Source organism: Thalassophryne amazonica, chromosome 10 (genome assembly GCF_902500255.1).
Source record: "Thalassophryne amazonica chromosome 10, fThaAma1.1, whole genome shotgun sequence".
Lineage (NCBI taxonomy): Eukaryota > Metazoa > Chordata > Actinopteri > Batrachoidiformes > Batrachoididae > Thalassophryne > Thalassophryne amazonica.
The window spans coordinates 47,482,503-47,508,012 of record NC_047112.1 but is presented as its reverse complement, the minus strand read 5'-3'; the positions used below and the strand labels follow the sequence as shown (position 1 = coordinate 47,508,012).

Here is a 25,510-nt window from a genome sequence, read left to right as displayed (position 1 = left end):
CCCATCTTTGCTTGTGAATGGCTAAGCCTTTTGGGGATGCTCCTTTTATACCCAATCATGACACTCACCTGTTTCCAATTAGGTGTTCTTTGAGCATTCATCAACTTTCCCAGTCTTTTGTTGACCCGTCCCAAATTTTTTGAAATGTGTTTCAGGCATCCATTTCAAAATGACCAAATATTTGCACAAAAACAACAAAGTCTATCAGTTTGAACATTAAATATCTTGTCTTTGTGGTGTATTCAATTGAACATAGGTTGAAGATGATTTTCAAATCACTGTATTCTGTTTTTATTTACATTTTACACAGCATCCCAACTTCATTGGAATTGGGGTTGTATAAACTGTGAATACATAAAGCTTAAACATTCTACCAATGTGATCCATGATATTTTTGGTTTCTATCCAGCTTCTATCAAGTATAAGGCCTTTGTGATTCTCACCCTGTCCAGCTCTCTTAGGCGAGGATAATTGTTTTTCCATTCTGTCTCCAAGTTAAAGCGGGAAGCTAGGGTGTAAGGAGACAGTGACAATTAATATCATACTAAAACAACCATTTCAAGCTCACTGTGAATTATGTTCAACTTCACATTGTACAAAGAAAACAAAATTCATACAGGTAGTTCTATCACAAAGTAGTTCTCTGCTCTTTATGCATATGCATTTGCTTGACTTCTTGCCATAGCCGTCAGCTTTACAATGGCAAATGTTGAAGTTACCCGTACTATGCTGCTACTACGTGAGGTAAGGGTAAAAAGATTTTGTAATTTAAACTATTTTGTCATGAAAGGTGTTTTAAAAACAGTTTTAATGCTCGAACAGAGACACATGCACCACTGTCATAGGTGTGTTTTTTTAAATTATTATTATTTTATAGGGCAGTGGTCAAGTGGTTTGTGCGCTTGGTTTCAGTGCAGAAGGTTCTTGGTTCAAACCCCACCCCTGCTACATTGCTCTGTGCAATGTGGAGTTGCGTCAGGAAGGGCATCTGGCGTAAAACTTGTGTCAAATAAGCATGCAGATCCACATTGGATCTGCTGTGGCAACCCTGAGTGAAAACAAGGAAGAAGCTGAAGGGCCTTTATAGTTAGCATAGGGGTATTAGAGGTTTATGGATGTTCAAGTTGGAGCACATTTTAACATGTTCATGTGCACTTTTGATATGTTTACACTTTTGCAAGAGCTTTGTATGTGGTGTTTTAATGAGAAAATTATATTAAAAAAAATCGGGGGGGGGGGGGGGGGGGGGGGGGGGGGGGGGGTGGAGTATCAAACTCCACCATACCTGGAATTTAAACATACAGTATAGTTAAGTAAAAGTAAAGTAAGTCCCTTCGGCTGCTCCCTTGTTTGCACTCGGGGTCGCCACAGCAAATCCAAGGTGGATCTGCATGTTGAATTGGCACAGGTTTTACGCCGGATGCCCTTCCTGACGCAACTCCACATTACATGGAGAAATGTGGTAGGGGTGGGATTTGAACCCGGAACCTTCTGAACTGAAACCAAGCACATTAACCACTTGGCCACCGCCCCTGCAGTATAGTTAAGTAAAAATAAAGAAATAAAATACCTCAAAAAAAGAATAAAACATACAATTATACATATTCTTAATAAAAGAAAATAAAACTCTCCATTAGCATTTAATTACAACAAAGTCACAGATTTACCACAGCTAATGGCATAGCTGAAATGTTACTTTTCCTAATTTCATTTTAACAGATTTCTTAAAAAATTGCACACTTATTTTGTGCTTAAAAATAAGGTTTTATTTCAAAGTGAAAATCAACTTGGCAAGGTGCTTGCCAGGTTGTTATCCTCATGTCTAATAAAACTGCTTCTTGTTGATATTGCTTTTTTCAGCTTTCATGTTATGCTTCATCAACCAGTAATTTTCTACAATCAAAGGCAGGCCAAAACAAGTAACGGCAGACAAGGATAGTATCTCCTTTGTTTGAGGTTGGTTAGCTGAAAGAAAAAAAAAACCCTACAATTTTCAGATTTCTAAAGCTTTAAAGTTTAATAAAACCATATCAGGAAACTGTAAACATAAATTTAAAAAAATTGAACATGGAGTGGTGGCCATGACACAGTATTAAAAGCAAGTGCACATCTTGATCAAAGCCATTGTTCATGCAGAGAAACAGATACACATAAACACGTAGAGGTCACTCTTCCTTTCCACAGCTTTCTATCCACTGTGGAGATTAGGCTAATTGCTGGTTTGTGAGGCCACAGTGGCGCTGAGCACGTAGAATGGGAGCTGGCCATGTGTGTTTTTGATGGGCTGTGGATCAATATGCCACACAATGGAACTATAGGCTCTGCAGTCTCACCGCCATAAATCTGTGTGTTATTAGTAATGGGCCAGTGGCTGTCTAGACCAAGTGTAGATGGGAGCCAGTACTGAGGGGAAGCATGTGGCAGGAAAGTGTGCAGCAGAGGCAGAGCGGCACCTGTTTCCTGAGCTGCTTAATGAGTGGAAGCAGATGCCAACACACATCACTGCTAATGGATAAAATCACACTACGATCAATCAAATCATTAGCACATTCTCGTTACCTTAAGAAGTTCTGGATGAAACAGGTCTTGCAGACTGTATTACAATTAATCACTGATATCAAGGCATTTGAGTAACTCCTGTAGGTTTTCCTGTTATTAAGGTTAGAACCGATAACTCGTCCTGGAAATACAGCCATACCTTTGAAGACATCGGCCTGCTGTTCAACAGATTCCCTAACCATCTTCCAGAAGCAGTCCGAAACAGCCAGACTCAAGTTCTTCGTGGTCACCTGGTGGGCCTTCAGCATTCCATCCCTAGTTACACACAAAAGCTCATGGTTTATTTTAAATTGATACAATTAACCAAGCATTAAAGATTTAGCAGTCATGTGAAACCTGCCTTAGAAGTCTGGAGTTCTGGAAAAAAGCTTCCTCGTAGTCTTTAATAGATTCTATGCTTTCTCCAATGCTCCCTGCAAATGTGTAGACAACAGAACAAAATGTCATTAAGTAAGATCACAGGTTGAACAACTACAATTTTGCAATTACTGCAATTCTGCAATTTTGCTACTGTAAGACACTCCATGCCACAAGACAATTAAAACACAAGAGGAGTTGAAATTTGATGGAATTAATTATGTGGAAGGATAATGAGGAATAGACCGCTGTTACATTCTCAATATGCATGCTTAGTAGTACGTAAATCTTGTGTGACTAAGCATGAGCTTCCACCTCTGCTGTTAGCATGGGGAGCGTTAAGTGCTTATTCATCCAAAGCACGTACAAGGAGCGGGCCCTTGCAATTTATTCCACAGAGCGCTGTTCTACGACAATCGCCCGCGATCCAATAAAGTGCTAAAACAGAATGAAATGGCTCAATCCGGCTTGCCCCCTAACAGGCTGGTTAAAGTGCAGGCCTGGCAACACGCCTGGAAATGAAAGTAAAGAGCTGTGCCCCCGCGGCTTACAGTGTAGCTTCCCATTTCTAAACCCCTGAAAAATATTTAGTTGAGTTTTCTTTTCATGACATGACATCTGGGGCAGTACACTGTTGTTTCGAGGAATAAACAGAATATAGCCTTCTGCAATCTGCCTGATGCTTCGGGATGGAAAAATCCACTGTTTTTCCGGCTTTCCTCCCAAACACAGACATCATTTGTGCAGAGCAAAAAATGGAGAAATGTGGCAGGGTTAGGGTGGGGTTTGAACCAGGAACCTTCTGCAATGAAACCAAGTGTTCCTACCACTTGGCCAATTGTCTTCTTGTTCTCATTGTCACATCTGGTTCATGTTTAAGGGACTCAAGCCCCTTTCACACCGGGCCTGCTTTGAGTTGCTTTATGTAGCGTCATGACGACGCAGGAATGTCTGTGTCAGGTGCTTGCAGCAGGGGGGTAGTGAGGAGGTGAAGACGCAGAGGAGAACCTGCAGACAGACTCAGTTGCAGCCAGTCTGTGTACGCTCTGATTTCTCTTCGAGCTTGTACTGTATTTTTCGGACTATAAGTCGCACTTTTTTTTTTACATGTTTTGGCCGGGGGTGCGACCTATACTCCAGAGCGACTTATAAATGAAAAACATACTGGTAGATTCTCAATTAATTTACCGTAATAAAACAATTTTACGTGACAGAGTCGCTCTATGTTTTAAAATGGCCACCGGAAACGGAAATACAATGCATCATGGGCACTGTAGTATGGCGGCCGCCCTACAGGTCACGCTGGTCACAATAACCAATCAGAGAACAGAACATTGGACACGTATTCCTCACCTCACCCAGATCCACCTGACACAGACAATGATTGTGAAACAGCGTGTGAAGCAGACGAACACGGTGCTTGCTGTTATTCCAGGAGGGCTAACAAAACAGCTTCAACCCTTGGATATCAGTGTGAGCAGAGTGTTTAAGTTGACGCTGAGAGCTGCATGGGAGCACCGGGTGAGTGACGGCGGAGGATTAGCGTCTGCACTTGGAAGGAGCTGGCGTCGACACCATGGGGATGTCATGAGCTGCACAGGTAGGTGCTGCACGAACATCGGCAGCTAACACCTGGTGTGTAGTACTATGGTCCACAGCGGGTAATGTGTCAGAAAAGAACCGTTCAGCGATGGTGCAGGTTATGGTTCGGCTCGCAATGTGGTCCGCAAAATACAAACATATCCTTAGGTAAAATGCAGCTCACGAGAGGGCACTCAAGGCTTGTGTGACTGTTCCTGCGACTTCTGACTACCATAGAAAAATAAAAATTTCAACATTACTGATAACTTAACAAGACAACGGAGAAGGCCCGAAAAAATGCCACCAAAAAGAAAATCATACTCTGCAGATTACAAGTTGCGGCTGGTGAAATATGCATCCGAAAACGGTAATCGAGCAGCAGAGAGAGATTGGAGTAGTGAGAAAACTTGTGAAGGACTGGAGGAAAGCGGAGGTTATTCTAACCACCATGAAAAAAACAAAAAAAAAAGCTAATCGCGGGCTAAAAGCTAGATGGCCACAGCTAGAACCACATTCATGTATTCTGTCAAATACATCTTCTCAACTCAAGGTGGCGCCATTTCTTCCTTTTGCCGTCACAATATTATCATCTGAACTTTTCATGTTAACATACCTGTATGTCCATGCGACTTATACTCCGGTGCGACTTATAGTCTGGAAAATACGGTATGTCTTGTGCTGAGCTGCAGGTCTGCGCTCTGAGTTCTGTCATAGTTTATCTTCTCTGACCACGCGCGCAAACGAACCGTCCGTGAGAAAATGTGGAGATGTCTGGAGTCATGCTGTATTTAGTGGACATGTCCTGTCTCTGGCAATCAGTGTTGTGGCAGGACTTTGGACTTTATTCAAGTTATTTATTTATTTTCACCACTACCTCCCCGAGTCGGGAGTGGGTAATTTGCGCACCTGCTGCCTTCCTTGGATGTGGTAGCCATTTCTCAGGCTCCCTCTCCGGAATCGAACCCTGATTCCCCGTTACCCGTGGTCACCATGGTAGGCACAGAAAGTACCATTGAAAGTCGATAGGGCAGACATTCGAATGAGACGTTGCCGCCACGGGGGCCAGTGATTGGCTCCAGGTTATCTAGAGTCACCAAAGCCGGCCGGGGCGCCCGCGACCCAGGTTGGAACCGGCCCGGGGCCACCCCGCATGGGTTTTGGGTCTAATAAATGCACCCCGTGAGGGGTCAGCACTTGTTGGCATGTATTAGCTCTAGAATTACCACAGTTATCCAAGTAACTGGGAGCGACCAAAGGAACCATAACTGATTTAATGAGCCATTCGCAGTTTCACTTTACCGGCCGTGTGTACTTAAACTTGCATGGCTTAATCTTTGAGACAAGCATATGCTACTGGCAGGATCAACCAAGTAGGCTGACTCTCAGCAGTGGTGGCGGCAGCATACGGGCCCAGGGCACTTGGGTCGAGCGGCCAAAAGGCCAGGCGGGGCTGAGAGGCAGGGCCCTGCCTCGCCAACCCGCACCTGCGTCCGGCCCCCGGGGGCCCCTCCGCTAACTGCCACCAGCATGCGCAGCAAATCCCAACATGTCACCGACAGGCGACAGGCGGGTAGGCTGGATCCGCCCGTGCGGGCTAGGGAGAGAATCGTCGTGGGTCGGGTCCTGAGAAAAACGTATTTGCCAGAGGCAAGCCGTGCAGGCCGGGGTTGGCCCCACCGCAGAGCCAACAGCAGCAGCAGAATCTCGGTCCGGGGTTGGCTGGCCGGCCGGTGGGGAGCCACCGGGGCACAGGTAGGCTCTGTTGTATGGCACCTGGGACAGACGGGGCATCGCCGTCTCACCACCGAGCTTTGGCAGACACCATTAGGACCGGCGGGAGCGACGCCGCCCCACTCGAACCCGCATCCTTCATGGTGACGCATGTGACAGGGGGGCCTGTCATGCGGGGAAGAAACCGCCCACCCGAAACAACAGCAGGCAAAGCTGAAGCAGCAGGGGCCTTCCAGGGGCAGGAGGCAATTGCCGTTCGGTCAGCTGGGAATGAAGTGGCGGAGAAAACGGCACCGCGGTGCCGCCGAGCGTGTCCGACCAGGTGGCGCTATCAGCCTGCAGGCGCGCGTTAAACGTGAGCCACAAAGGTGGAGGCCAGGACCCCTGTCAACATCCCGCAGGAACGGCCGTGATAGCCGGCATGGTCTGGGCACCATGGAGCCAAAGGTGATCCACCAGGTGGCGCTCTGAGGGGCAGAGGCGCGCGTTAGACATGTGAGAGAACTTAAGAACTTTCTTCTGTGCTCTTTTTGAGCGTGTAGTTTTTACTGCATTGTATACACGGTATGAAAACAATAAAAAACATATAAAAACAATCCTGCGTGATTTATACTTCGGGAACAATGGAACACAGCAGGAATCATAAATTGGCGTCAGGTAACGTGGCTTCCAGTCACGTTGAGTACCGTTGCTTTGCCCTGACTTGCGCTGAAACCACTTCTTTTCTGCGTCGACCACAGGATGCAGAAAAAATTAAACGTTTAATTTTTGGCGTCTGACTGGCTTCGTCCTTTGCATCCCTCGCGGTGTTGTGGCGTTGAGCTACATCGTCTCGGCACTAGGTTGCATCCACATGGCGCTGTCATGACGCAGCACGATGTAACTCGAAGCGGGTCCGGTCTGAAAGGGGCTTTAGTCCACCTTTCTCTGGGCAAGTTACAGGCATTTGTTCCAGTGTTATCCATAGATTCAGTCATGCCCGTGTATTTACACGGAGCTGGCAGGCCCGTATTAACAGGCTTGGCTCCTCATGGCGTTCTAGGACATGAGCGATTTGCAGATTACTCAGTGTGCATGCACCAAACAATGTAACAATGGTCTATTAAATGCAGCACAGTGGATTACACAGTACTATGTCACCTTTTCCAGTTACCACAGCAAAGTAGCCCAGGGCCTTCATCGGGAAAAGTTTCCCTTCTACTATCTGTTGTATCTGAAAGCAACAACACACACACACACACACACACACACACACACACACACACACACACACACACACACACACACACACACACACACACACACACACACACACACACGTCCTCAGTCATCTCAATAGAAGTATATTCCAAACACAGACCCACTGAGGGACTTGTAGGTAAAATTGAAAGAGATGCGCTCCCTCTTGTGGAGCAGCTGCATATAGTCATTTTTCTACAGACATTATTCAGTTCTCTCCCTGCTTATATTACCATAATGTTTTACATGTTCTTAAGCAATGTACTGATAAAGAGCTGAGTATCCACACAGACATCCCCCCCTCCCCTCTAAAGAACTGTTGTCAGCTTTGTGTGTGCCTGTATTTGTGTGTCTGCCACATGCACTGAGGCCCAGTTGGGCTCTTGATCAGCCTCCTTCAACCTGCATCGTCCCATAATGCCCTGCACACACAGAGCTTGCTTCATTGTGTGAAATTTGTGTGGATGGATTGTGAGAGGTGATGAATGTGCTTCTTTTGCAGGATTACTTTATTCCCACCTGTGGAAGGGACATTCCTCTGTTCACTCCGAGAGTGATTGAAAGCTGACACTGAAAATTCCACTGTTTACAGCAAGCGCCGAAGAGCTAGCAGAACTAGCCTGTTTAGTTCCTGTCCGTGTGATAAAGCAGAGCAGGCTGACTAAAGACATATCTGCCACTGACACTGGACATGTAAAGGCTAAAATCCAAAGGCTGCAGAAAAAGAGAATTTTCTGCTGGAAAAAACATGAACTTATAGTAAAGATTCAGTCATTTAATCTCGTCAGCAGCGTTACGTGTTCACCTGTTAATCTTTTGTGTGTCATTCTTACAGATTCATATACAGACAAGAAATATTTTTTCACTTGGTTTGATTGTGTTGAATTAGCCATTATGTCAGTGTCAGTTTTGCCACAAAGCCTGAAACAGGAGCAACTGCCTGGTTCTTTTGAAAAATAAACATTATTTGTAACTCTGAAAAATAGAAGAGAAATTAAATTATCTTATAACCATATCATTAAAGTGTTCACTGCTGACCTTTGAATGCTTTTTGAGAATACAGGGTGTCCCATCAGTGCCATCTGCTTTGTTTTGGTGCACATTGTTGATAAATGTGTACAATGTTACCTTCTTCCCTTACGCCAAACATTTAATTTGTGAATTGCTGCACTGAACAAAAATCACCTCCCAAGCCTTTTTTTTTTTTTTTTTTTTTTTTTAGTATTCCTAATATTCTCTATTATCCTCCATCGATTCTGGTAAAAAGAATAAAAATCTTTGCACTGGGGCCCAGCATAACTACATTGTGCCACTGGTGTCTGTATTACAACATTCCAGCTCATCTCTCTGCTGCACCACGACAAAGTTGCTGTGAGTGATCAATTCATTTACACAGTGGCCTCATTTACATGCACATAAAAACCCGGCTGCTGCCTGATTATTGGCCGTTATCTGATTATTACGTTGTGATGTAAACAGCAAAATCTGATTAGCTTTATCCGATGACTACAGTTATCCGAGTATGAGAAATCGGATTAACACACCTGGATTTCTCTCCAATACTCAGATTTCTTTTGTACATGTATACCATTAATCAGATTTATTTTGTTGTTTTACATCTGTGCATGTGTAAAAGCAGTTGTCACTCACATATCCAGAGGTTCGGCGGGACGGACTACTGCCCCACCAGGGCTTGTAATATCTTTCATTAGATCACAAAGTTCAGAGAGTCCGTTGTGTGTCCAAACAAATAAAAAAATAAAAATTTGACAGGACGCCCAAGTGACCTTGAATGGCCGTGTGTTGTTTCAGGATTCGAAACAGCAGATGTCTTGGTGATCTATGCCGTTTATAGACAAATATATTTAAAGCTGAGCTGAGAGGACATCAACTCCACAAACCTCCGCGCTGAGAGAGAGAGAGAGAGACAGAGAGAGGGAGAGACACAGAGCGAGGGGGAGAGACAGAGCGATAGACGGAGTGAGACAGAGAGAGGGAACAAGAGACAGAGGGAGAAGGAAAGATAAACAGAGCAAGAGAGACAGAGAGGGCAAACAAGACAGATAGAGGGAGACAGCCAGAGAGCGAGAGCAGGGGAGAGGAAGACAGGGAGGGAGGGAGAGAGAGAGAGAGAGAGAGAGAATGAAACTCTTGTTTTCAGTCTGGATTTTCTTCAGTTGTCCTTTCTTCTTTCTCCACTTCCAAAGAAATCCAATTAATGAATTGTAACCATGTAAACCCGGTATTTCCAATTATCGGATTACTGAAGCACGTGCAAATGCGAGAAATCAGATTATTACACTTATCTGATTTCTATGGTCATGTAAACATGGCCAGTGTGAGATCTGAGCTCTTTACAGTAGATTGTGACAATGAACACAGCTCTCCTACATAAGACATAAAGACCATGTTATGTTTGTATTGACCAACACTCAACGTTAAAACATAGATACAAAAACATGGCCTACATGCCCTTAAAGATTTTTTTAAACCGTATCTTGTTAATCTTACTCTGCTTGGACTGGCAAGGTTCTTTTCAGCCAAGTCCACCTTGGTCAGGACAAAGATGGTCCTTTTCCCATGGGGGTCCATCTGGCTGACCAGGTCTGTTACAATGCTTCGCTCTGCATCTACACTGCCATCTGCAGATAGAAGAGAAATGTCACGGCAGACGGCAAAATTGGATCAAATGTTAATAACACTAATACGTACAAAACTGATGAAAAATAGATAGAAACAATTGGGGGAAGAAAGAACTCAAGAAACTCATTTCCCAATGACCCAGTATAATAGTGAATGTAACCATAAATCATGGCAATAAACAAAACAAAAAACAAACCACCTGTATAGTCTGAACCCTCGGGATTAAAGCAAAAAAAAAAAAAAAAAAAAGACTGAATTTTTTTTTCTCTCAGCCAAATCGTAAGCTTTTTATAGAACCCCTTTGGTAATTGCATCCTAGTGTTCAATGTAAAACAACGTAGAGACAGTGAAGAAAAGAGCAGATTCTTCTCCTAAAAAGTAAGTAAGTAAGACCCTTCGGCTGCTCCATTGTTTGCACTCGGGGTCGCCACAGCAAATCCAAGGTGGATCTGCATGTTGAATTGGCACAGGTTTTACGCCGGATGCCCTTCCTGACGCAACTCCACACTACATGGAGAAATGTGGCAGGGGTGGGATTTGAACCCGGAGCCTTCTGCACTGAAACTAAGCGCATTAACCACTTAGCCACCACTTCTCCTGAACAAGATTATATTTCACTCACAAACCATTGCTGCTCTTTTCTAATGCAGCATATTATAGAAAGATTTTAACTTACATATTATTTAAATACTTCAGGATAAACACATTTAATGGGACAGCTTTTCTACAGCTTTTACTTAATTCAATACCAATTAATCAGAATCAGAAGAATCAAGTAAGTTCTCACATACAACCCCTGGCAATAATTATGGAATCACCAGCCTCGGAGGTTGTTCATTCAGTAATTTTGTAGAAAAAAAGCAGATCACAGACATGACACAAAACTAAAGTCATTTCAAATGGCAACTTTCTGGCTTTAAGAAACACTATAAGAAATCAAGAAAAAAAATTGTGGCAGTCAGTAACGGTTACTTTTTTAGACCAAGTAGAGGGAAAAAAATATGGACTCACTCAATTCTGAGGAATAAATTATGGAATCACCCTGTAAATTTTCATCCCCAAAACTAACACCTGCATCAAATCAGATCTGCTCGTTAGTCTGCATCTAAAAAGGAGTGATCACACCTTGGAGAGCGGACTGAAAGTGGACTGACATGAATCATGGCTCCAATACGAGAGATGTCAATTGAAACAAAGGAGAGGATTATCAAACTCTTAAGAGGGTAAATCATCACGCAATGTTGCAAAAGATGTTGGTTGTTCACAGTCAGCTGTGTCTAAACTCTGGACCAAATACAAACAACATGGGAAGGTTGTTAAAGGCAAACATACTGGTAGACCAAGGAAGACATCAAAGCGTCAAGACAGAAAACTTAAAGCAATATGTCTCAAAAATCGAAAATGCACAACAAAACAAATGAGGAAGGAATGGGAGGAAACTGGAGTCAACGTCTGTGACTGAACTGTTAGAAGCCGCCTAAAGAAAATGGGATTTACATACGGAAAAGCTAAACAAAGCCATCATTAACACCTAAACAGAAAAATACAAGGTTACAATGGGCTAAGGAAAAGCAATCATGGACTGTGGATGACTGGATGAAAGTCATATTCAGTGATGAATCTCAAATCTGCATTAGGCAAGGTGATGATGCTGGAACTTTTGTTTGGTGCCGTTCCAATGAGATTTATAAAGATGACTGCCTGAAGAGAACATGTAAATTTCCACAGTCATTGATGATATGGGGCTGCATGTCAGGTAAAGGCACTGGGGAGATGGTTGTCATTACATCATCAATAAATGCACAAGTTTACGTTGATATTTTGGACACTTTTCTTACCCCATCAATTGAAAGGATGTTTGTGGATGATGAAATCATTTTTCAAGATGATAATGCATCTTGCCATAGAGCAAAAACTGTGAAAACATTCCTTGCAAAAAGACACATAGGGTCAATGTCATGGCCTGCAAATAGTCCAGATCTTAATCCAATTGAAAATCTTTGGTGGAAGTTGAAGAAAATGGTCCATGACAAGGCTCCAACCTGCAAAGCTGATCTGGCAACAGCAATCAGAGAAAGTTGGGGCCAGATTGATGAAGAGTACTGTTTGTCACTCATTAAGTCCATGCCTCAGAGACTGCAAGCTGTTACAAAAGCCAGAGGTGGTGCAACAAAATACTAGTGATGTGTTGGAGCGTTCTTTTGTTTTTCATGATTCCATAATTTTTTCCTCAGAATTGAGTGATTCCATATTTCTTTCCCTCTGCTTGGTCTAAAAAAGTAACCGTTACTGACTGCCACAATTTTTTTCCTGATTTCTTATAGTGTTTCTTAAAGCCAGAAAGTTGACATTTGAAATGACTTTAGTTTTGTGTCATGTCTGTGATCTGCTTTTTTCCTACAAAATTAAACAACTGAATGAACATCCTCCGAGGCTGGTGATTCCATAATTTTTGCCAGGGGTTGTACAAGGAATTTGATCTGGTGTTATTGGTGCATAAACAACAATAAAAGAAAACACTTATGTAAGAAGTAATAGGTGCATAAACAACAAAGAAAAGGAAAAAAGATACTTCTGTAAGAAGTAAAAGCTCAGGCCTGTAGCCAGGATCTGAAATGGGGGGTAGGTGTTCTTTTCTGGTGAAACTGGACTTTTGTCAGCAGGGCTTCTAGGCCCACTGAAGACCCCCACAAAATTTTAGATGTCCAGGGATGCATTCTGGAGTTTTTTTTTTATGACTATTTTCTCAACCTGATTCCCCCAATTTAGTTGTGCAAAAGAAAATATAAATGCAACACACACTAAGAGGTACATTTTCACCTTTTCTTTGCCTTTAACCAAAAATTGATATCACAACCTACGTTTGTTTGATAAGAATACTAACCACAAGATCTGGAATAATTTTCATATATTTGGGTTCCCTCATCCTAACTGACCTGATTTTAAAGTTAGAACCCCAAACAGACCCAGCAATGCCCAAGCTTAGACACTACATTAAAAAGAGATACTGCTTCACATCCCACTTTAGATACACAAAAAAGTTCAATTAAGTAAACTTATTTTTATATGGCTCATCAATGAAACTTAGTCCAGAAATATAGTAAAATTTAGCCCAGAGTAATACTAATTTAAACATTTTAGGTGTTAAAAAATTTTTATATATATATATATATATATATATATATATATATATAAGTAGTAGTAGTAGTAGTAGTAGTATGAAAAATGTTTTCAAAAGTGGAGCTTTAATCAAGGGGGGCTGTGGCGGGCATGTCCACCCAAAAACACCCTCTTTTCGCCCAGATTCGCTGCAGGTTTGCAGTCTCTGAGCAGGAATAATCAAGGATTTCTGTATTTATGTGGAACGCATGACTTGACTGACATGTAAGAAGGTTTTATGAGCTCATTTTAAGTCATGCCAGCCACAGAAAAAGATTTAAGGCGTATTTTGGGAGGAAAAAACGTTAGTGCTTGTTAATGTATCACGGTCTGCAGCTGTGTTTTTAGTTTAACCACAGCAACAACACTCACCCAGAGCTGACATTGAAAGGAAAGTTCAGAAATATGTTTGTAAAACTCTGCTCTTTGCTAACTGTCATCAGCGCACTGTGAAACATCTACACTCAAACACCCAGTAGGCTGAACAACTGCCCCCATTCCTGCAGACTGCTTACAGGACACAGAGGAACAGACACAGGGATTCCCTGTGAGGAGGGGAAAAAAGAACCCAGAGACGTTCTAAAAATCAATTTGTCCTGGAGATGCTGTAAATTTTATATCTTGGGTCCAGCCTTGATTTTGCATCAGGATGGCGTCAGCAGGAACCCTGCCTTGTAGCAGCCCAATTGACAGGGAATCTGTCATAGTGACAGAGAACTTGAATGCCTGGAACTGTGTTCTGAATCTGATCTCCTCTCATCATTCCAAAAGAATATTGGTAAATTTGACTGATTGTGCTTTGCTTACTAACACAAAAGTCAGCATGTGCCAGATCAGCTGGCACATGCTCTGAAACATATATTTCTGACACATTGAACTTTCATAAGAGGATACACACACACACACACACACACACACACACACACACACACACACACACACACACACACACACACACACACACACACACACACACACACACACACACACACACACACACACACACACACACACACACACACACACACACACACACACACACAACACCACCACCACCAGAGAGGAAAAAAGCTCACCCTGAATACAGAGGATGATTGCATTTGGGTTCTGCATGTAGGCCTTGCTGATGCTGAAAATGGTTTCCTTGGTGTCCACTGCCATGCCTGTAGTCACAGTCTGTGAAGGTCACGCATTCATTTTTTTTTTAACATTTAAGAAAATTTTAAGAAGTATAGCTGAGCAAGTAATCACTTTACCAATGCAAAACTGAAGAACCTTAGACAACACAGATACACATTCACAGGGGATATACTCATTAAAATAACCAGCAAGTACAGTGCACCCAGAAAGTATTCACAGCACTTCACTTTTTCCACATTTTTTGTTACAGCTTTATTCCAAACTGGCTGAAATTCTATTTTTACCTCAAACTGTTACACACAATAATACCCCATGATGACAAGGTGAAAAAAATTTTTTTTGTGATTTTTGCAAATATATATATATATATATATATATATATATATATATATATATATATAAACTAAGAAATAACATGTACATAAGTATTTACAGCCTTTGCCATGAAGCTCAAAATTAAGCTCAGGTGCATCCTGTTCCCACTGTTCATCCTTGAGGTGTTTTTACAGCTTAACTGGAGTCCACCTGGAGTAAATTCAGTTGACTGGACATGGTTTGGAAAGACACGCACACCTGTCTACATATAAGGTCCCACAGTTTACAGTGCATGGCAAAAACCAAGACAAACCAAGCATAGAATAGAATATAGCCTTTATTGTCAATGTACATATACATACATACAATGAAATCTGTCCTCTGCATTTAAACCATCCTAGTTACAATTAGACGCAATCCAACCACTCGGAGCAGTAGGCAGCCACAGTCCGGTGCCCAGGGACCACAGTCCGGCACTAGGCGAAGTCAAACCCATGAAGTCAAAGGAATTGTCTGTAGACCTCAGACAGGATTGTCTCAAGGCACAAATCTGCGGAAGGGTACAGAAACATTTCTGGTGCTTTGAAGCTCCCAATAGTGGCCTCCATTATCCATAAATGGAAGATGTTTGGATTCACCAGCTCTTTTTAGAGCTGGCTACACGTCAAAACTAAGGGCCCTGTCCCACTGGCGTTTAGGAGGATTTGCGGATGGAATGAGGAGACAAAAGCTGAGCGTCCGCAACAAAGGTGGGCGGAAATGACAAATGTCCCGGGGTGGATCAGCGAATACATGACGAAGAAAAGCGGATATAACAGGGAACAGAAGCGAAGGCGACCGCGGAGGCGCCCCCATGAGGGGCACAGCGGCCGTGATGCACTCGCTTCATCCGTGCCCACTCTGGCTGCATTAGAGGATGACATTTTTCGGGAATTCCCGTGGGTCACGTGATTCCTGCGGGATTCCCGCGGGATGGGAGTCAAAATTTTATCAATCCCGTGATTGGGATGGGACGGGAATAAAAATGAACGTGAGTGGGCAGGAGCGGGAATGCCAAAAATAGAAGATGATTTTCATCTATTTAATGCCGCGTTCACACCGGGCGCGATCAGACGCTACAAATTCGCAGGGGTCGCGTGGCGACGGACGCGCCTCCTTCGCCCGGTGTGTCGCTCTGCTTTTGCTGCGAAAATTCGCTCCGGTGCGTCATCAAATAGGAGGAACTTCCATTCCGCTCGCCGGCTCCGGTTGTCAGTCAAGTTAACATGATGGACCTTGATCACACGGAGCGAGTTGTGAAAAGCTCCCAATACAGAGAGAGAGTATCATTATTTGCTGCATGAGCTGCGTCTGGATGACAACTGCTTTCAGCGGTCCTTCCGCCTCTGCAGGACCCAGTTTGAGGACCAACTGTCCCGTTCACACGAGCACATGTAAACAATAAAAAAACCACTGCTTGCTGCAGCTCGCTCTTCCACCAAAAAACTCTGTCATAATTGTGTTTAGAAACCAGCCATTTGTTCTATTATACATCTGTGTAGTTAATAAGTAAAATAATCTCCATTCGCTTGCGCGAGCATGTAAAATAAAAAGAAACTCCGTTCCTGCTGCTGCGGGGCTGCTGCTCGCTCCAAAAACTCTGTCATAATTGTGAAATAAAGGACAAAAGAGACATAAGTCCTGCTCACAGGCTGCTACCAGATACAGGACATGTTCACATCTTCAGTCAAACTACAGACATGTCCACATCACTACATATTCAGTCCCTGATTGATCATCACCGCGCGAGACATACAGGAGTGGGATGGGAGTGGGACTAATTTTTTTACTCCACTCCAGGATTGGGACAGGATGGGATTTTTTTTCTGGGAGCGGGATGAGACGGGAGTGAAAATCCACTCCCGTGTCATGCTCTAGTCTGCATGCGCGACATACCATTTGCGACCGTGCTGGGCACGCGTCATATCTGTTTTGCACGCTGTCCCGGTCTGCCGCCAAGCCGCGCCAACCCATCGGTTGCGGATATCAGCGGATGACAGGGGATATGCGGCGCGTTGGTTGTGTATGTCCTGCGTATGTCTTCAGTATGTGTTCAGGCAGTGATGCAGATCTCATCCGCAGCAGGATTTTTGAGACGCTCAAAAATCCTGGCTGCGGACATGCGTGCCTCTGCAGATGATCACGGACGTGTTCGGATGGCGACTGACTCATACAGGAATGTTACACGGTTACTGCGGTTGTTTGGTGGATGTGGGTCACTTTTGTGCACAATCCATCCGCAAATCCTCCTAAACGCCAGTGGGACAGGGCCCTAAGCAATCGGGGGAGAAGGGCCTTAGTCAGTGAGGTGACCAAATACCCAATGGTCACTCTGTCCGAGCTCCAGCATTCCTCTGTGGAGAGAGGAGAACCTTCCAGAAGGATAACCTTTTCTGCAGCAGTCCACCAATCAGGCCTGTATGGTAGTGAAGCATGGTGATGGCAGCATCAGGCTGTTGGGATGTTTTTCAGCAGCAGAAACTGGGAGACTAGTGAGTATTGAGGGAAAGATGAATGCAGCAATGTAGAGAGACATCCTGGATGCAAGCCTGCTCCAGAGCATTAATACTGGGGCGATGGTTCATCTTTCAGCAGGACAATGACCCAAAGCACACAGCCAAGGTATCAGAGGAGTGGCTTCAAGACAACTCTGTGAATGCACTTGAGTGTCCCAGCCAGAGCCCAGACCTGAAGCCTATAGAACATGTCTGAAGAGATCTGAAAATGGCTGTGCGTCGATGTTCCCCATCTAACCTGATGGAGTTTGAGAGGTACTGCAAAGAGGACTGGGCAAAACTGCCCAAAGATAGGTGCACCAAGTTCATGACATATTCAAGGCTTGAGGCTGTAATTGCTGCCAAAGGTGCAACAACAAAGTACTGAGCAAAGAGTGAATACTTATGTACATGTTTATTAAGTTTTTACTTTTAATAAATTTGCAAAAAACCTTTTTTCATGTTGTGAGTAGAATCTTCAGTGGAACAATGTATTTACACCATTTTGGAATAAGGCTGTAACATAAGAAAATGTGGAAAAAGTGAAGAGCTGTAAATACGTTCTGGATGCCCTGTATATTATGTAGTTTGTGGGTGGTGTTTGGAGTCATGATGAAAAAAAAAGTGCAGTTATATCATCCTTTACAGGGTCATATTGTTCAAGATTAGCTTTTATCTACCTTTTGTGGCTAAATATGTTTTTGGTTTCATATTACTGTACACATTCTCAAACTTCCATAACTTTATGTCTGAGCATGCAGCAACTATCCTTCTCAGAGCAAACATTAGGCCTGAAGTGGCTTATTTACTTGTCTGGGTTCCTGTTTGGCTGGCAAAACACACCCACTGAGCCAGGGTGCTGTCAAACATTTGTGCAAGAGCGACAAGCAATACAAGCAAAACAGTTTCTTTCCACTTAAAATGGTAAATGGACTGCATTTATATAGCGCTTTTCCATCTGCATCAGATGCTCAAAGCGCTTTACAATTATGCCTCACATTCACCCCGATGTCAGGGTGCTGCCATACAAGGCGCTCACTACACACCGGGAGCAATAGGGGATTAAAGGCCTTGCCCAAGGGCCCTTAGTGATTTTCCAGTCAGGCAGGGATTTGAACCCATGATCTTCTGGACTCAAGCCCAACACCTTAACCACTAGACCATCACCTCCCCTAAAAGAGCCCACTTAAAGAGCAAAACAACAGAAACAAGATTTCTTAAGTGATGTAGATTTATTTATTTTTAAGGAGGCATCGCCTCAGCATGGGCTATTTTTAGCTACAAATTTTAAAGTCTGTTATTACAATCTATCTTGAAATATACGAGCTTCCATTGATCCATTGGAAGCTTAGCTAGAGGTTTAGGAAATATGTTTGACAGACAATATACAACTTTTTAAAAGTCAAGCAAGGTAATCAGTCATCAGCAATGTATTTTTGCATCAGGTGTGCTCATCGTCTGACTTTTCTATTGTTACAATTCTTGAACATTCTGGTCTGCTTTCAGTTTGTTTAAATAGTGACTGTGTTACAAGAGACACTACTACATGATGGAAAAAGATGGTTAGGACTCATCTTTCACACCTCTTATTAATTAAAATCTGTTTTTCCCCCTTTTTGTACTCACACTGATGACGCCTGGTAAGTCAACAAGCACCATCCTCTGGATTCCGGGTCCTCTGACACTCAAAGATATGGTCTGTTATTCAGAAAACACACCTTCTGATTATCTACCACACATAATAACAAATTTGTTAAAAATCACAATGTAAGAATGGTGTACCTCAGAGCTGACAGTCTGGCCCTCCTTCACGCTCTTCCTCATTCTCAACTCAATCTCATGCCTCAAGGCAGCTAGCTGCAGGAATGACAAAGGCAGAAATAAGTGAGTAAACCAGGCATGAGGGGCATTTGGAATGTTCTGAGCCTGACCCTGGAAATGTAGGGCATGCTTCTCCATGTTTTGCATTCTGAGAACCAACATTGCACCCAGTGAGGGAAAAAAAATAAAATAATAATAATAAATCACACACTCGAGAAAAGTTGGTTTATTGAAATGCAAAAGATGGAGAACCACGCCCTACATTTCCAAGGTCAGGCTCAAAAATTCTCAATCACCCCCATAGACACATTTTTACTTATCTTTCATATGAGGTGGACAGAATGAAGGATTTGTGACTTACATCCTCCTCCTTGCATAGATCAAATTCTCGACCACTGTCCTTGAAAACAGCCACATGGTGAGGACCTTCACTAAGTGTTACCTAAAGAATAAAAATGCAAAAATCTAAAAAACAAACAATGGAATTATATTATACATATTTATTGACTGGAACAAGTATTGCAGATGAGCCACACATCTACCAAAAAATGGAGTTAATTAAATAGCTCAAACTTAAAATAAATAAATACATTCCTTATGAGAGAAAACCTAAAACGGAAGAAAATTAGGGTGTTAAAATCCAATCCCTTTGTCTGCTTTGCAACACCTGGATAAGGGATCAAGTAGGGGATTGTCTGTTGGGGTGAAATACAGTGGGGACCTTGTGTGCTCCATGGCTGCTCCAGTAACCATGAAGGCCCCACAGGAAACCTGAACATGAGGTGGCTGATGGTGCTCTGGTGAAACAAGAAGTCCTGAACAGCAGATCGGGTGGAGGAGGTGATGGCTTGTAACCCCAATGGCTGTAAATGCTGCAGCAGGTCCTCAGGCCCCAGTGTTTGGGGACTTCCCAGCCATTGTACCAGGCGAAGGATCGGTCAAGGACCGTGTGTTTGCTGGCATCCAACAACATTCCCATGTTAAACAAACCTAAGCTACACAAACCTACGCACAGGCATTCCTATATCTACCTCACCTCCGCATCCATCATCCTGTCTGGGAATCGATAAAGAAACAATCTTCCTCATCACCGAAGATTTGCCACAGTAAGAAAATTAACTCTTGTAATACAAGTAAAAATTTGGCATTTCATTTCTTCTTTCTCTAAAATCATGTTTCTTTCTATCAATTTCCAAGCTGAAAAAATGGTCATGCGGCCTGAGGGAAACAGTGTACCTTAACAGGAGAGCGAGTCATCATCTCTCCGGACCCTCGAGGGAAGATCCTGGCTTGGGCGATCATTTCAAGCACACTCGTCTTCCCAGCACTCTGATCCCCGACCACAACTACCTGAAACAGTGGAGACAAAAAGAGTATGAAACAGATGGAAGATGGAACACACACACACACCCTAAAACATAAAAAACAAGTCTTAAAGTCCTCAAGCCTTTATCCATCTTAAAATTTTATAATACCAACACATAAAATTGAAAGCTACATATTAGGGCCTTGTTGTAGTTTTTTGTTGTTGTTTGTTTTGCATCATAAACAAGTCTGCTGGAGGAAAAAAATGTGTCAAACACAATACAAACCAGTCTGTGAAAGATTTAGACCACAGTGACAAGAGCGAAGAAAAGAAAAAAAATTCTGACAATAAAAAGTCATTTCCATGTAGGAGAAGGGATCTGAATTGTTCCTTACCCTGGGTAAGTGGTCCTGGGTGTTGTAGTTGGCATCATAGTCAGACAAGATGTCCAGGACTTCAGAATACATGTCAATAAGGGATTTCTACAAAAGAGCCAAAATAAATTTAACTTTAAATGTTACGATACTCTTATCCAGATTTGTTTATGTTTTTAAGTAGGAAGCTCACCTTAACTTTCCTTTGATGAATTCCCTTATCATCCTTCTGCAGCACCACTTTCCTTAACTCTTTATTCTCCTTCTCAAGTCTCTCCAGCATGCGTTGATATTTTAGCTATGGAATACGTATCAGCAGCCAATTAAGATCCAACAACTAAAACTACCCAAATTAAATGGAAGCATTTGTTGTAGGTATAATAAAGTATGATTTGTAGCTTTACTGATGCAAGAATTGAATAACAGGGCTCAAGAAGTTACACAGTAAATTTAATGTTTTTCACAACTTTTTGTCCTTTGTCTAGTTTTTTTAAAGCATTTTGGTTAAGTACAATAACAAGTACAAGAGGCACATATTTTTTAATTTGTTGCTGAACACATGACTGAATCCAAACAACTGAGCAATCTTCGTGGAGAGTAAGTAAGTCCGACATAGGCCCCGAGGCCCACTGGTGCTTGTCCCTGGATTCTGTAATGTGAAGCAGATGAAAGCCAACAGCACCCCCCTGGACAGGATGCCAGTTCATCACAAGTTACTTCCTCACCCCTGGCTGGTGTTCCAGTTTATCTTCCCCACCCTGGATATCTTCCCCCCAGGGGGGGAGCTGTCTGAAGATCCCCCCCCCCGGCAAAACAAGTCTCCTGCAGTAAGATATACTGTTACACCGGTACCCATTTACAGGTGGCCAAGGACACTAACAGGACGCATGACCGGGAGTTGAACCCAGGACTACATATTGGCAGGCCAACTCCTTATTTAGGTAGGATAACAGGTAGCTTATCACAGTCTAGATAAGTTCTTCACAATGTGTTTAACAGGATACCAAGTAATAGAACATACAGAAAATATATACATATATGTATATGATTTTGACATTCCCTTTCTCCACCACAATTTGGCTTTCACTGACTTTCATTTCAGGCTTTAGACAATGTAACATGCAGTGAACTCTACCTGGGTATGAAGCAGTTCTTCTTGAAGTTGGTCTATCTTTTCTTTGTCTGTTAACTATAAGTACAAAAACAGAAAGAATAACCACAGGCTGGGTTAAGGCTTCCCTTCGAGTTTGAAATAAGGTTTAGAGTATGACATCGCATCAGCATCAGGAAAGTATGCATTACATGCAGACTACATAGTTAAGAATCATGTTAATAGATAATGAGAAAAACAAAAGTTATGTTGAATAAGACAGTATGATTCACACGGGTACAAATCACAGTGATCACTGGAAATTACTCCTCAGTTTATTCACAAAATGTTATCAGTCATGCGGTTGGTTTAAAGAGCATCCGGAAGTATTCACAGTGCTTGACTTTTTCCACATTTTATGTTACAGCCTTATTCCAAAATGGATGAAATTCATATATATATATATATATATATATATATATATATATATATATATATATATATACATATACATACACACATACACACACACACGCGCAATGGTTTGCAAAGTCTTGGTATTTCACAAATTTTAATTTGTTTATGGCATTTCAAATACAAAAAGGAAATCAGGCTTCTCAATATAAAAATTTCTAAAATTATCTTCCTTAGACTCAAACTGAAAGTAAACCTCTACAACTTGATATAAATTAGTTAAAAATATAAAAGCTAAGATGATGGGTTGTATAAGTAATGGGCCCCTTTGGTAATGAGGAGGATTTAATTAAAAAGAAGACCTGAAAGTTCAACTATAATTTGCCAGAAGGTACAACTGAGATACAAGCCTAGATTTAATGTTTTGGCATAGCACTTCATCATGAAGCTGTATAACTGGGAATACAAAATGCAAAACATGCACTATGCACAATTTCTCCAATCACAGCCACAGAAGCCTGTAACTTCTTCTGGGTTGTCTGGGTGTCTTTCCTCACTCTTCTCCTTCTTGCACAGTCACTCAGTTTTTGACAACTGTCTACTCCACACAGATTTACTATAGAGTGCCATACCGTTCGTATTTCTTCATAACGGATGTAAATAAAGTTCAGTGACTTGGAAATGTTCATGTATCCATCCCCTGACTTTTCTGAAGAAAACTGGCAATTAAACTGATAATTTACAGGTATTATACCAAAGGGGCTGATTACTTATGCAACCCATCATCTTGGCTTTTATATTTTTAATTCATTTATATCAGGTTGAAGAGATTTACTTTCAGTTTGAGTCTAAGAAAGATAATTTTAGAAATTTTTATATTGAGAAGCCTGATTTACTTTTTGTATTTGAAATGCCATAAATTAAAATGCATGAAATACCAATGGGTATGCGTAAATTTGCAAGCCACTGTGTGTGTGTGTGTGTGTGTGTATATATATATATATATATATATATATATATATATATATATATATATATATATATACACACTTAAGCTAAAAATTGGCCATTCTGGGGTACCCATAGGGGAAAAGCCAGGTAAGACAGCCCATGTCCCTTCATCATGTCCAGAAGGCTGGGGAAGTTTGTTAAGTGGGCAATCTCATTCTGGGTTAGCTGGTACATGGCCCTCAGTGAGGCAGTCGGAATCCGTGGACATTTTTAAGTTAAGACTTAAAACCTATTTTTATTCTCTTTCTTATGAGTAGTTTTTATTTTATGGTTTATTCTTTTACTTCCGTTTTTAATTATTTGAATTATTTTTATTTATCTATTTTAATTTTTTTATGTTGAACTGTTCTATGTGAGGTGCCTTGAGACGCCTTTTGTTGTAATCTGGCGTGTTATAAGCTGATTAAATTGAAACTGAACAACATTTATTGAGTTTTAAAGTCAATAAATATGAAATTGGTTACTGGATCCTTAAACTCTGGACATAATAAACTCTACATGGTGGATCCTTGATCTCTGGACATAAACAGAAATAAAATCTGTTAGTTTTTGTCAAAAGCATTTCCTTTCAGACATTATTATTGGCATGAATGTCTTTCCATATCTGAGCTGAGCTCTACAGCTCGCTGCACTACACATCAGGTTCATAAAGAACGCAGGAGGCCTCATTTTGGGAGGAAAAAACGTTTCAGTCGATTGTAGTTTATTGTCTGTATTGCAACGTTTGTAAGAGGTGTCATTTTACTTAAAGCGGCAATTTGTTTTGAAGTTATTAATTCTGAGCGGACTCTGTCTCAGCAAAGAGCCGCGCAGTGTTTGGAACTGTGCCAAAGGAACGGAGGACAATTCTCGTTTGTTGACTGCAACAAGACATGAGTCCCAGTTAGCGACTTTAATACACACAAAAATGACTCATGAAATTTTAATAGCTTTGAGAGGGGTTAAGAAGCGGACTTACCGCTTCTGAAGAGCAGCGAATCAAAGAGCCACGAGCCATTGAATCGAAGCATTGCTTCATTCACACTTCAAACTGGAGTCGCGCTGCAGAAATGGTTGATTACACAGTCGAAAATAAGTGTAACGGTCCAAAATTATATCGTAACGGGCCTTAACGCAAGTTTGCGCTAGCTAGAACCCTGTATGTATGTGTATATATATATATATATATATATATATATATATATATATATATATATACACACACACACACACATAGTGGCTTACACAGTGGCTTTATTTACATATTAAAACTAATCACGTGTACATACGTATTCACAGCCTTTGCCATGAAGCTCAAAATTAAGCTGAGGTGCATCCTGTTTCTACTGATCATCCTTGAAATGTTTCTACAGCTTAATTGGAGTCCACCTAGAGTAAATTCAGTTGTTTGGACATGAATTGGAAAGACACACACCTGTTAACATATAAGGTCCAACCAAGCATGAAGCCAAAGGAATTGTATACAGACCTCAGAGACAGGATTAACTCAAGGCACAAATCTGGGGAAGGGTACAGAAACATTTCTGCTGCTTTGAAGGTACCAATGAGCACAGTGGCCTCCACCATCTGTAAATGAAAGAAGTTCGAATCCACCAGGACTCTTCTGAGAGCTGGCCGCCCGTCTAAACTCTGCGATCTGGGAGAATGGCCTTAGTCAGAGAGGTGACCAAGAACCCAATGGTCACTCTGTCAAAGCTCCAGCATTCCTCTGTGGAGAGAGGAGAATCTTCCAGAAAGACAACCATCTCTGCAGCAATCCACCAATCAGGCCTGTATGGTAGAGTGGCCAGATGGAAGCCACTCCTTTGTAAAAGGCACATGGCAGCCTGCCTGGAGTTTGCCAAAAGGCACCTGAAGGACTCACAGACCATGAGAAACTAAATTCTTTGGTCTGATGAGACAAAGATTGAACTCTTTGGTGTGAATGCCAGGCGTCGTGTTTGGAGGAAACCAGGCACCTTCCCAACAGTGAGGCATGGTGGTGGCAGCATCATGCTGTGGGGATGTTTTTGAGTGGCAGGAACTGGGAGACTAGTCAGAATTGAGGGAAAGATGAATGCAGCAATGTACAGAGACATCCTGGATGAAAACCTGCTCCACAGTGCTCTTGACCTCAGACTGGAGCATCGGTTCATCATGACCTGATGCACACAGCCAAGATATCAAAGGAGTGGCTTCAGGACAAGTCTGTGAATGTCCTTAAGTGGCCCAGCCAGAGCCCAGACCTGGATCCAAC

General features: G+C 42.2%; 1 protein-coding gene across 1 annotated transcript in view; it reads right to left on the bottom strand.

The window, feature by feature from the left end:
• opa1 (OPA1 mitochondrial dynamin like GTPase) overlaps nt 1-25,510 on the bottom strand; it is a 119,850-nt gene that overhangs the window by 40,319 nt on the left and 54,021 nt on the right. Inside the window, 13 exon segments of the mRNA XM_034179956.1 lie at nt 444-508; nt 2,699-2,814; nt 2,900-2,972; nt 7,369-7,441; nt 9,979-10,109; nt 14,346-14,445; nt 18,885-18,956; nt 19,041-19,115; nt 19,441-19,521; nt 20,316-20,429; nt 20,781-20,867; nt 20,953-21,057; nt 21,895-21,948. Of these exon segments, the coding sequence (XP_034035847.1) occupies nt 444-508; nt 2,699-2,814; nt 2,900-2,972; nt 7,369-7,441; nt 9,979-10,109; nt 14,346-14,445; nt 18,885-18,956; nt 19,041-19,115; nt 19,441-19,521; nt 20,316-20,429; nt 20,781-20,867; nt 20,953-21,057; nt 21,895-21,948 (1,146 nt within the window).